Genomic DNA, 12611 nt, shown 5'->3' with positions numbered 1-12611 from the left:
TATCTGAAGCCTAGAGTTAAAAAGAGATGCTATAATATTCACAATACTCACTGAAATATAGAACTGTCTAACTGCTGCTCAGCGTCTGCTGGCTGGCTTCACTCAGTCAAAGTACTGGATGGCAATATTAGGCAGGAAAAAGAGATATTAGAAATGTAGGAGTAAAATAATGGTAAGTAAGCAAGTTATAGGAAATATGTTGCAACTACCTTATTGGAGGAACAATTTTCTCAACAGCTGGATTTTCTCTGCAACTCTATGGATCACCATGTCAGTATCCAGGGCCATTAGGATGTCCTCCTCAGTAACCATGTCAGTATCCAGGGCCATTAAGATGTCCTCCTCAGTAACCATGTCAGTATCCAGGGCCATTAGGATGTCCTCCTCAGTAACCATGTCAGTATCCAGGGCCATTAGGATGTCCTCCTCAGTAACCATGTCAGTATCCAGGGCCATTAGGATGTCCTCCTCAGTAACCATGTCAGTATCCAGGGCCATTAGGATGTCCTCCTCAGTAACCATGTCAGTATCCAGGGCCATTATGGATGTCCTGCCAGTATCCAGGGCCATTAGGATGTCCTCCTCGGTAACCATGTCAGTATCCAGGGCCATTAGGATGTCCTCCTCAGTAACCATGTCAGTATCCAGGACCATTAGGATGTCCTTCTCAGTAACCATGTCAGTATCCAGGACCATTAGGATGTCCTCCTCAGTGACGATTTTACACCTGCATTGTTTGCTGTTTGGGGTTTTAGGCTGGGTTTCTGTACAGCACTTTGAGATATCAGCTGATGTACGAAGGGCTATATAAATAAATTTGATTTGATTTGATTAGGATGTCCTCCTCAGTAACCATGTCAGTATCCAGGGCCATTAGGATGTCCTCCTCAGTAACCATGTCAGTATCCAGGGTCATTAGGATGTCCTCCTCAGTAACCATGTCAGTATCCAGGGCCATTAGGGTGTCCTCCTCAGTAACCATGTCAGTATCCAGGGTCATTAGGATGTCCTCCTCGGTAACCATGTCAGTATCCAGGGCCATTAGGATGTCCTCCTCAGTAACCATGTCAGTATCCAGGGCCATTAGGATGTCCTCCTCAGTAACGATTAGGATGTCCTCCTCAGTAACCATGTCAGTATCCAGGACCATTAGGATGTCCTCCTCAGTAACGATTAGGATGTCCTCCTCAGTAACCATGTCAGTATCCAGGACCATTAGGATGTCCTCCTCAGTAACGATTAGGATGTCCTTCTCAGTAACCATGTCAGTATCCAGGGCCATTAGGATGTCCTCCTCAGTAACCATGTCAGTATCCAGGACCATTAGGATGTCCTTCTCAGTAACCATGTCAGTATCCAGGACCATTAGGATGTCCTCCTCAGTGACGATTAGGATGTCCTCCTCAGTAACCATGTCAGTATCCAGGGCCATTAGGATGTCCTCCTCAGTAACCATGTCAGTATCCAGGGTCATTAGGATGTCCTCCTCAGTAACCATGTCAGTATCCAGGGCCATTAGGATGTCCTCCTCAGTAACCATGTCAGTATCCAGGGTCATTAGGATGTCCTCCTCGGTAACCATGTCAGTATCCAGGGCCATTAGGATGTCCTCCTCAGTAACCATGTCAGTATCCAGGGCCATTAGGATGTCCTCCTCAGTAACCATGTCAGTATCCAGGGCCATTAGGATGTCCTCCTCAGTAACGATTAGGATGTCCTCCTCAGTAACCATGTCAGTATCCAGGACCATTAGGATGTCCTCCTCAGTAACCATGTCAGTATCCAGGGCCATTAGGATGTCCTCCTCAGTAACCATGTCAGTATCCAGGGCCATTAGGATGTCCTCCTCAGTGACCATGTCAGTATCCAGGGCCATTAGGATGTCCTCCTCAGTAACCATGTCAGTATCCAGGGCCATTAGGATGTCCTCCTCAGTAACCATGCCAGTATCCAGGGCCATTAGGATGTCCTCCTCAGTATCCATGTCAGTATCCAGGGCCATTAGGATGTCCTCCTCGGTGGCCATCTGCTTGAAGGCCTCTAGGTGTTCTTGTGAGAGAGTGCTCCTGAGTCTACTCTTGATATACTTTAAGGTAGAGAAACTTACCACACAAGCTACCTGGGTAACTGAGAGGGTGAGTAGGAACTTGTATCCAAGGGCAAGGATATGGTACGCATCAGTCAGCAGGTTGTACCGTCTCAGCATCTGCTAACAACACAATCAAAATTCTTTGCAGGATTCTTCATTTTGGCCTCATCTTAATTTCCATCAGGGCCATCCTCCACTGTCCTTGTATTCCTCCAATACTGAACTTTTCAGTATTTTGCACTTTACAGCGAGGCTTCTCAGCTCACATTACAAATTGTCAACAGTTGCTCGCTTATCAAATCGAAGCGAACATTTGCTGAGATCTTGAAGGGCTGTCTCTGGAAGACCATTGGATGTTATTTGGGAGATGTTTCTAAGGTCCAGAAGGGCTAGGTCAGCATAGAGTGCCACGAGACATAAATCGCCTGTGGATACTATCTGTGACTGTATCTATAATTTGATTGTGGACTTGAACTTTATAGACATTCTCTGCCTCTGTCAAAGCTTCATCTTGAGCCATCTCTCCAGACATGATTTTCTTCTTTCTTGCCCGTTTCTGTGGCAGAGTGGCTTCCACCTTCTCCAGCTCTGTGTCCTCATCCTGTTCTTTGATCTTCTTATTTGCAAACTGAACAAATGTGTCTGTAGCTGCCTTAATGGTGTCAAAGTCTCTTGACATGCCTTTCAGGGTTTCCTGTGTAGCAACAACCATTCGATGGGCAGACAGGATGTCCCTCCCACTTGTCTGCAGGTATTTGGACAGTGGTGACGTGTTCTCAAATATCCAAAGAAATATTTGAGCTGTCAGTATCGTCTGATACCTGAGAAGTGCCTCAGAAGGTAGGTTGATACATGATTTCGCCTGGCCCAGAAAAAGTTGAGTTGCATCTAGACACCCGTTGGCCCTCTATGATAGGCTCCAGGGGAGTTCACATTAAAAAAATTCAGATGTCTTCAGATGTCTGACAGGCAGACAGCTGTGCCTATATTAACCCCCGCTGTACCAAACTAAATGCTAGACTGGAAGCAAGGGTAAATAATGTGAAAGTTGAGATAAATGCAAGAGATGATTCGGACAGCAACATGAACATGATAGTCTTATGGAGGCGCAGTGATAATTTGAGATGGAACTGTTAACAGGCATGGTGTGCCTGTGTCGGCCAATACAGCACAGCTTAGAATGCTGCTCATCCAATCAGCATTCGGGATCCAAACAACACGTTTTATAATATAAAATATGCGTTTAAGTTGCATGAAAATGCATGTGTGGAGCGCTGGGGATGGTTGATGCCTTACAGTCTCCTCTCACTGTGGGTCCAGATGGCTCAAACTCAACTCCAAGGCCGGCCGGAAGGAGAAGGAGCGCGGCGAGATCCAGGTGACGGTCCAGTTCACCCGCAACAACCTGACAGCCAGCATGTTCGACCTAACCATGAAGGACAAGCCACGGTCTGCCTTCGGCAAACTTAAGGACCGTGTGACGGGGAGGAAGATCGGCGACATGGAGTCCTCATCAGCCATCGTGCCGGGACGCTTCGCCGCCCTGTCAGGTTCCCTAGGAAAACCATTCCGAGAGGGGGACCGAGGGGAAGGGGGAGAGGACCCCGTGGAGGTAGCCGAGGAGAAGCAGAGCAAGGGGAAGGATTTCTTCAAGGGGAAGGGAAAGCTGAGGAGTTCGTCCGACACAAGGTTGTGCTCGTCGCTGGCCTCAGAGAGCAGCATGTTGTCCTTGACCAGTGAGAGGCCCTGCCCCCCTCCTCTGGGCCTAGGCATCCTGGTGGACCCTTCCAGTCCCCCCAGCTCCCCCATCTACAGCAACAAGGTCAAAGTTGACACCCACCACAGAGACACATACCTAGCTAAAAAAGGTAAGCATGCAGATTTCCTCTGTCCAAGTGTTTCATTTTCATTAGAAATTGCCCTGTATGTCTGTAATATGCAGTGACCTGTATTTAGATTATATTCTGACAGAATCTTTACCAGACACAAAAAAGCATGTATTGTATCTAAAGGATCTAGCAAGCTTATGCATTTTAATGAATTGTTTTGGAAGAGAGTTTATTATTAAGGCCGATCCATTTCAGGCCAATACTTTGACCACCTTTCTTTCCCCCCAAATAGTGCTCAACAACACACAATCTTCCCCAAAGATACGGACTCACAATCGATCCCTCAGCGACGAGGCAAGTAGGATCACCACTACTGCCGTTCCCCAGCCTTGTCCTGCAGTGGAATCCCTCAAAGGTCAGGGTATGACTCCCTCCCAATCCCCTCTGTGCATCAACGGAAGCCACATCTACGGATCCGAACCAGTGGGTCCCAAGGGCTCAGGCACCCTCCCATCCAAGCTGGTCCTCCTTGAGAAGTGCTCCCCCCTCTCTTGTTCGCTGCAGAACCTCACAAAGCAGAGCGAGGACAATGGTTCAGCCGGTGAGGGACGGCGCTGGTCCTTCGACAAGGTGAATAAGGAAGATGAGTACGTGGCGAAGGAGGCCGAACCTCATGTCTCCCAGGTTCAAAGCGCACAGGTGGGGGGTCGTCCTGTGCTGGCAGCTGCCTCAATGCTGTCTTCCACCACCACGGTGGACTCAGCCGACAAAAGGAAAAAGCTCAGAAAGTCGTTATTCTCCGGAGGGAAGAGTGATTCTCTACCTGCCAAGTTGGCGCCGAGCCAGGGTTGTCCTCTCACCGAGGGGAGACTGCGAGGCTGGTTTGGCTCCTGTGACTCCCAGAACAAGCCAAGGTGAGTGGAGGGTCATTTCAGATGTCTCCACACTCAAGGGCTTCATACAGTTTTGCCTTCCATCAAAAGCACACAGACATCTACATCTTGGAAGGTTTTGATTTCCTTGTGTTCAGTGTTTATGTTGCCCCTTGTTCCTTTCAAATGGAAATGTGGCCAGTTCATCTACCATTTCAAATCAATCAAATGTATTTTATAAAGCACTTTTTACATCAGCAGTTGTCACAAAGTGCTGCAATCTCATATCACCTCATGTAAGGCACAACATGTTAAGGTTCATACTGTACTATTAACACAGGATAATAGTCGACATCTAGGCCATTTGTATAAGAATATATGTAACGTTACTGTCCTTTGAATCAGAGGAAATCAAAGACAGAGGCCATGTGACGAGTTGAAAAGGAAATAATGGCATATACAGTATATTTCACTCTTAACCTTGCTTGGGGTCAGATACTGTATACAGAGAAAGATCTACCTGCACTTTAAGCTTTAGGTTTGGTATGTTGTGGAACATCTGGGCCAGTATTCATAAAGCATATCAGAATAGGAGTGCTGATCTAGGATCAGATCCTCCCTGTCCATGTAACCTTTTTCATTATGATCTAAAAGTCCAAACTGATCCTAGATTAGTACTTTACTCTGTGATGCTTTATGAATACTGGCCCAATACACTAATCACCTGTTTTTGCTATTAAATTATCTGCAGTATTACTGTTTCTATTACTGTTCCAAATGTAGTACATCTTGCATTTTTGCTCTTCACCTTGCTTCAGTAATTTGCTAAATGTTATTTTGCTTTTTGTAGTACACTCTTGTTGCTGTTTTCCATAACACGTTATTGTTTGCATTTTTGGCAATTGTAGCATATTCACATATGAAAATATTTGAAGCTAGTCCTCAAATAGACAGTAGTTGGCATGAGATGCTTCTTCTCTTTAGACATCTGGGTTTCCTTTTTCTATGTGTGTTAGAAAATGGCACCCATATTTTGAATGGGTCAGCTTGCACAGAATTAACAAAGAGGACTGCTTGTGCCTTCCCTCCACAGGCTGGAAGTTTCTTCTAAGGTAGAAAGCGACTCAGACACCCCTCCTCCCCTCCCCCCTCGCTCCCCCATTCCCACCCAGTGCTCTTCTTCCACTGGCCATGCCTCACCCGACAGTGGCCATCCCACTAACACCTTCACCCCCTCTCTGACACCCAACCCCATCTCTCCCTCCGACCCCTTCCTCCCACGTCTGCAGTGTAACCCCTTTTTTGAGGACCTCATAGCCGAAGAGGCCCGGAGGTCCCCCACTTGCGCCACCTGCTCCCCCTGTCATTCCACAGCTTTGCCTTGCATCCCCAGTACCGCCCACGATGTCGCAGTGCCAAAGAATATGGCCGTCATACGGCGTGAGCGGCCCAGGCCTGTAGCCAGGCAGACATCCCTCCCTGCCTTACTCCCGAGAGCGGTGACTGCCAGCCCCCCGAATCCGTTCACCTCTCGCTCCATATCAGAGAGCTTGGGAAGAGAATGCGACGAGTCCTTTGACGCCTTTGCGTCCAGCAGACTGAATTCACCAAAGAGCTCTCCTACCAATCACCCTTCGAATACAACCTCGTGGCAAGCTCAAGTAAGAAGCACTCCTCCACATAAGGGTAACACTATTCCACCCATTGAGGAGATGCGGATGAGTGAAGAAGAAGCAGAGCCTCCACCGTTGCCTCCACGGAGGCCCATAACAAGACCTTTGGTAAACAAGAGATCTTCTGACAGCTGGTTGCACAGGGGTCAGGAGCTGGCTGTGCAGAAAGAGGCCTGTCTCCTATCACAAACGGGCGCAGCTTCCCTGCAGCACACAAGAGAAGGCGGGCACAAGAGATGCACACCAAGTCCCCACCTGTACCCAAGCTTAGGAAAAGACCTTCTCGTCAGCAGTGACATGTCGGACTTTCATACCGAACACTCACAGCATTATGCCAATATTTCTCCAGAGTCTCCATCTCCATTCAAGTCTGAAGATGACTTCAAGAAGTTTGACTATGAACCATTGCGAGATGAAGATGCTAGCTGTAAATGTATGTTTGCTGAGCAGGACTTATGGCCAGATGCAACAGAAAACAATCTAGACCCGAATGTAAAGGATTCAATAATATTGTTAGCCTCAGAGGATACCACGGACACCAGTCCCACTGTTAGAGAAGACGCCATTGTAAAGAACACTTCACATTCTGAAATCAAAGCCTTATCTCTACCAGTAATGCTTCTTGATAGTGAAATGACTGTTGCCGACCTACTGTATATGTCTTCCCCAAAACACTCTAAATCCAGTCTTAAGACGCTTGACATTGCGTCAATTACACCAGACCCAACAATGGAATTATTCTCAATTCACCCAGATAAGCCTACCAAGTCCAGAAACATCCATCATGAATCGCCTCCACTAACCTTGGAAGATCTAAATAAAAATCTAAGTAACTCTGATTTTAGTTTTATTGACTCTGCTTCTGATGCTTCGCCATCTCCATCTGAAATAATTCCAGTGCATACCCTCAAAAGTTTAGGTGGCATTTTTCCTCAGCCTCCACAAGTTACTCACATAGCATCTTCTGCTCATGATATACGGCTATCTGCAGAGGATATGCTAACTTTTCAGAAGCCTAGTACTATAGACGTCAACTCTGCCCTAAAAGCAAATTTACCAGAAGCCTCGCTTTGTCAAGACAATTGGCAAGATGGAGGTTGTGAATTGAACACATCAGGCAGAGATCCTGCAAGCAATAAGAACAATAGCATTTTTACGCCTAACAGTCTTAACATTGAGTCTGAAGACATCACTAGAGACACTGTAGATATAAAACACACACAATCTCCACTGAATAGAAAAGGCAACATTTATAAATCAAAGATAGACAGTTCAATAGTAGACCCTTCATGTCACATTAGAACTTCTCCAGTTTCTCCACAGATTGGAATGCAACAGGAAGTTGTACGCAATAAACAGGAAGTGAGTCAGCCTCTGGTCAAACGAACCAAGCCCGTCAATGAGTCTTCACCAAGGGGTGCTAGTTCACACAGAAGTCTCAAGGGAATGATACGAGAGCTCTACGGCAACGGTGGTGCAAATAGCCCTGGCAAAGGATTGCGTGAGAGCCCTCTTCACCAATCACTGTCTCCTGGGCATGTACTCACAGAGAGCATTGAAGTACCCTTCTCATATCAACCCACCAAATCAAACTTTTCCTCACCTTTGTCACCAGATAGAGAGACAACGTTCAAGGCAGCTAAATTATTTGTTTCCTTGCAAAAAACAAACACAACTAGTTCCACTCAGTCAATTACAAAAGAAAACTGCTTAACGGAACGTTCCCCATCCAAACAAACCGGGACCATCAGCTTCGAAGACCTCCATGCCAAAGTAGCCCCAAACGTCAGAAGCCCCATGAGTGCCAGGTTAAGGCCTGGTGTCTGTCTGCATGCTTCCAGTCCCTCCTCTGTGGCCCCCTCCCTGGTGACTGAAACTAATGCCCAGGCTAAGCTACTCCCCACCCCGGGCCCTCCTCCATACATCACCCCCCAATCTTGAGACCCAACACCGGAGCCAATGACACTTTGGCTATTGCCCCCTGCACCTCTTCCTCCTTCTCCTCTTCTACCTCCTCCACCACTGTCCAGCCCCTGGTCGATGCACGGTACACACTTTTACCTGAGGAGACCCAGCCAGCTAGCAGCCTGCCCCGACAAGAGAGCAGGTGAGACTTCTCCTCACACTTAACGTCTGCAGAGTGTAGCCACTTGACCTCTCTTGAGAAAATATCAGGTTGGGTTGCCAGGTTGTAGTCAACAATGGGATGCAATAATTAGAAATAGTTAGACATAGCACACCTGCTAGCTGTTTATAAGCCATAGCTTGAAAACCTGAACCTACATATTGTTAGACTGTATTCTCATTCTTCCAAACAAAACTAATATTTTCAGTTCCTTTTATTTAATCTATTCAAGTAGCTTCCTTAAGAGGAAGTTCTCTTAATTAATCAGTATATATCCCCTACCAGTACCACCTACCCATGCAAACCCATTGGTTGCTACGGTTTTGTAAATTGCTTAATCTTTTACGTTGCTCATCTCACTTCTGTGTAATTAACTTGTGTCATACATTTGTGTTACTGACTGTCCCATCACATCTAGGAGTCCACATCCACAATCACAGTCACCACAATGAAAATCTCAGCCTTATCTTGATGATTTAAACAACTGCTTCAGCTGTCTGCTGAAATTTTGACCATCTGTAAATGAAAGCAAAATGGAAGTGCCTTCCTTCACTCTCATTAGGTATAGGGTGACGTTTCCTCAAGATGCTGATCTTGGGTCAATTTGCGTTTTCCCACTAAGGTAGCTGATCCAAGATCTGTACCTAAGGAAACTTCACCCTGGAGCCTGCTGAGGGATACCGGCTTTGTGCTATACTAAAATCAGACAACATAAGCTCTTTTTATGCTCTCTTGCTGAAACCTGTTGCTGAACAGATTTGGTTGTTTTGTAGAGATATATACAGTAAATTCTAAATCCAGGCTGGTGCATTGTTGTGAATTTTACCATATACTATGTAATGCCAGTGCCTCACATTGTACTGTACTATATATTGATTTTCATGTGAAAAGTGTTATGTACACATAATCCAATGCAGTGAACCTTTGATGGTGATGTTTTCTTTGCAGACCCCACCCAGTGAAGCCCTTGACCACCACAGCCAGTCAGGGGGAGAAGAAAGAGGGCCGGTCATTTCTAGAGAAGCTCAAGTCTTCCATCCACTCAGGCCTCGCCGCCAAGCAGACACTGGCTGAGGCTGAGACTGAGATTGAGGTATAAAAGAGTCCATGAATTCACATAATTAATGACTTTCCAACCAAAACGTTGGAAATAACTGGGCAGTTCAAAATTCAGTGGAAAAGTTGTTGGTCATGTATGGCTGACTCTGTAAAACAATAAATTTCACTGCACCTATCCGGTGTATGTGACAATAAAATGTCTTCTGACAGAAATAGATTTTTATCAATTGAGTACCTCCTCTTGTTAATCTGTGTTTCCCATTTTATGTAACAGATCCAGTCTTGTCAGATCAGTGATTACTTCAAGATAGGAATGAAGGATGTATTCTCAAAGTATTCTGACAGGGCCTGTGTTTGTCTTCTCAGGAATCATTAACGGACAGGTCTGCCCAGTACGAGCAGCTGACCAAAATGGAGCTGATCTCCCTTCTGCTGCAGCAGCAGATGGATATGGAGAACCAGAAGGCGGCCTCAGAACAGCAGGCGGTGCCGCTTAAGAAACACGAGGCGGAGATGAAGAAGATCAAGGCGCAGGTGCGCGACCTGGAGGACTACATCGACAGGCTGCTGGTGCAGATCATGGAGCAGACACCCACACTCCTTCAAGTGCGCTCCCGACACAAGTGACCGCTAGTGCTAGTATAATATAGTATAATATAGGGCCATGGTCACCATCAAACCCTAGTCCCAGAGAGCTACTAGGAGGAGCAGACTCTTGTTCCAGCTCAGTCCCTGATTAGGTCTTGATGGTTAGTTGTTTAGCTGAACCAGAAGTTATAGTGCAGGGCTGAAACAAAAGCCTACACATCCAAGTAGTTCTTTCCGGACCAGGGTTGGTGATCACTTCTCCAGGGGCAGGTGTAGTTCAACACATCCCTAAGCAAAAAGTAAATCTCACAACCATCCAGGTTTCACTGCTGATACCCTGCCTCGTTGATAAAAGACACAATATTGCCCACTGTGCATGCTTGCTATAGCTCAAATGTCAGGCTGCAAGTACTAATCAGAAACTGTAGTCATAGCAAATGTTACTGGTCACTTTACACTTGCTACTTAGTATAATGAAAGTGGCACAGCTTTTGTCAAATGTACTGCATTAGAATTATTATACATGTGCATTGAGGAAGAATACAGAAAATGTCATATTCAGTGGTATAAATTGTTCTTACTTGATATGACATTGCCTCAAATTCAGAAAAACATGTAAGTGTCTGAATTAGTTTGATATGGACCCAAATGATCTTCATCATGGTAAATACTGTAATTATTTGCCATAAGACACTGACTCAAAAACAGACCGACTCGAGGAGAATTCCACTGAATTTCAATTTGTTTACATGGGGAAAGGTGAACTTGAGCTAGTGTCATATTTAGTAAATAATTATGTATTTTTTTTACTCTTCATGGATGAAGTGTGTGCAAAGAATAAATTAATAAATGTTAATGTGGTAAGATAGGTGTTACAATGAATTCAAAGGCATTTATTTATGCTATTTAAGTTAAATTTTCACGTTTTGGTTTGGATTTGCAAAGCGAATGTATATAATTATGTATATTGGTTTGTTTATATAATTTTTGTATGACATTGCCTGTATTATTTAGTATAGTACTTAAACTCACACACAACTAGAAATCCACTTTTTCGAGCTGAAAGACAATGGCCAGGGCTTACGCATGACGTTGCACAACGATGTAAGTCAATAAGTAATAGTTTTAATCAAAGGATGATATATTTGGGCTGAAACCCCCTCCCCTCGTGCAATATTAATGCCAATTAATTATTATTTTTACAATTCTTCAAGCTCTGTGAAGTTGGTTTTTGATCATTTTCAACTCTTGCCATAGATTTCAAGCTAATTTAAGTCAAAACTGTAACAAGACCACACAGGAACATTCAATGTTGTCTTGGTAAGCAAATGCAGTGTACATTGGGACTTGTGTTTTAGGTTATTGTCCTGCTGCAAGGCAAATTTGTCTCCCAGTCTCTGTTGGAAAGCAGACGGAACCAGGTTTTCCTCTAAGATTTTGCCTGTGCTTAGCGCTATTCCATTTATTTGTATCCTAAAAACTCCCTAGTCCTTGCCGATGACAAGCATACCTATAACATGATGCAGCCACCACCATGCTTGACAATATGAAGAGTGGTACTGAGTGATGTGTTGGATTTGCTCCTAACATAATGCTTTGTATTCAGGACAAAGTTACTTTCTTTGCCACATGTTTTTGCAGTTTTACTTTTGTGCCTTATTGAAAACAGGATGCATGTTTTTGAATATTTGTATTCTGTACAGGCTTCCTTCTTTTCACTCTGTCAATTAAGTTAGCATTGTGGAGTAGCTACAATGATGTTGATCCATCCTCAGTTTTCTCCTATCACAGCCATTAAACTCTAACTGTTTAAAAGTCACCATTGGCCTCATGGTGAAATCCCTGAGCGGTTTCCTTACTTATCGCTGCCTCGATTTATGGAATATGCCAAAACTTTGGAGATAACAATAGATGCAGGGCTGCCAACCTTTGAAGAAAGCTTGGAGTGAGATTTGCTATGTGAATTTCATTGCCCCCTGGCACAACCCCCAGATGGGGGACTAATTCCACATATTTTGACATGGCTTAGGCCTATGACCAGGGTGGAAAATGTTATAATAAAAACCACAGGTCAGGTGTATTTAGGATTCTTAGAACATTAAATGAACACTCAAATATTCGAATACTTTGTTGCTTACTAAATTGAAAGTATGCTAATATTTTTTAAAATATATTTTTAGGTGGTTTTACACTTTAAATGCTAGAAACAGTGAGAATGTTAGAAGCAGGGATTGATCCCTGTTCTCAGGTGGAAAGTTGTATGAGACACGTGCTGGGGGGTGTTACCACTACAAAGCTCTGCACAGGAAAAGTTCATATTAATGGTTGATGGCAGTCTGCTTGTCCATAGATTGCTTTCAAGGTAAGGACACAAAC

The 12611-nt window shown here is 44.8% G+C and overlaps 1 protein-coding gene across 1 annotated transcript; it reads left to right on the top strand.

The window, feature by feature from the left end:
* Positions 1–3377: 3377 nt before the first annotated feature.
* LOC115130882 (rab11 family-interacting protein 1-like) lies at positions 3378–12054 on the top strand (the record flags this gene model as incomplete). Its single annotated transcript, XM_029662438.2, is given in 6 exon segments — positions 3378–3957; positions 4211–4832; positions 5884–8401; positions 8404–8570; positions 9537–9681; positions 10014–12054. Coding segments are annotated over 6 exon segments (4293 nt in total), but the record flags the coding sequence as incomplete, so codon positions are not given.
* Between the last annotated feature and the right edge of the window lie 557 nt (positions 12055–12611).

This window comes from Oncorhynchus nerka, linkage group LG6 (assembly GCF_034236695.1).
Source record: "Oncorhynchus nerka isolate Pitt River linkage group LG6, Oner_Uvic_2.0, whole genome shotgun sequence".
In the NCBI taxonomy this organism is placed as follows: domain Eukaryota; kingdom Metazoa; phylum Chordata; class Actinopteri; order Salmoniformes; family Salmonidae; genus Oncorhynchus; species Oncorhynchus nerka.
Note: the sequence above shows the minus strand (reverse complement) of the source record. Positions and strands in the feature narration are given on the sequence as shown.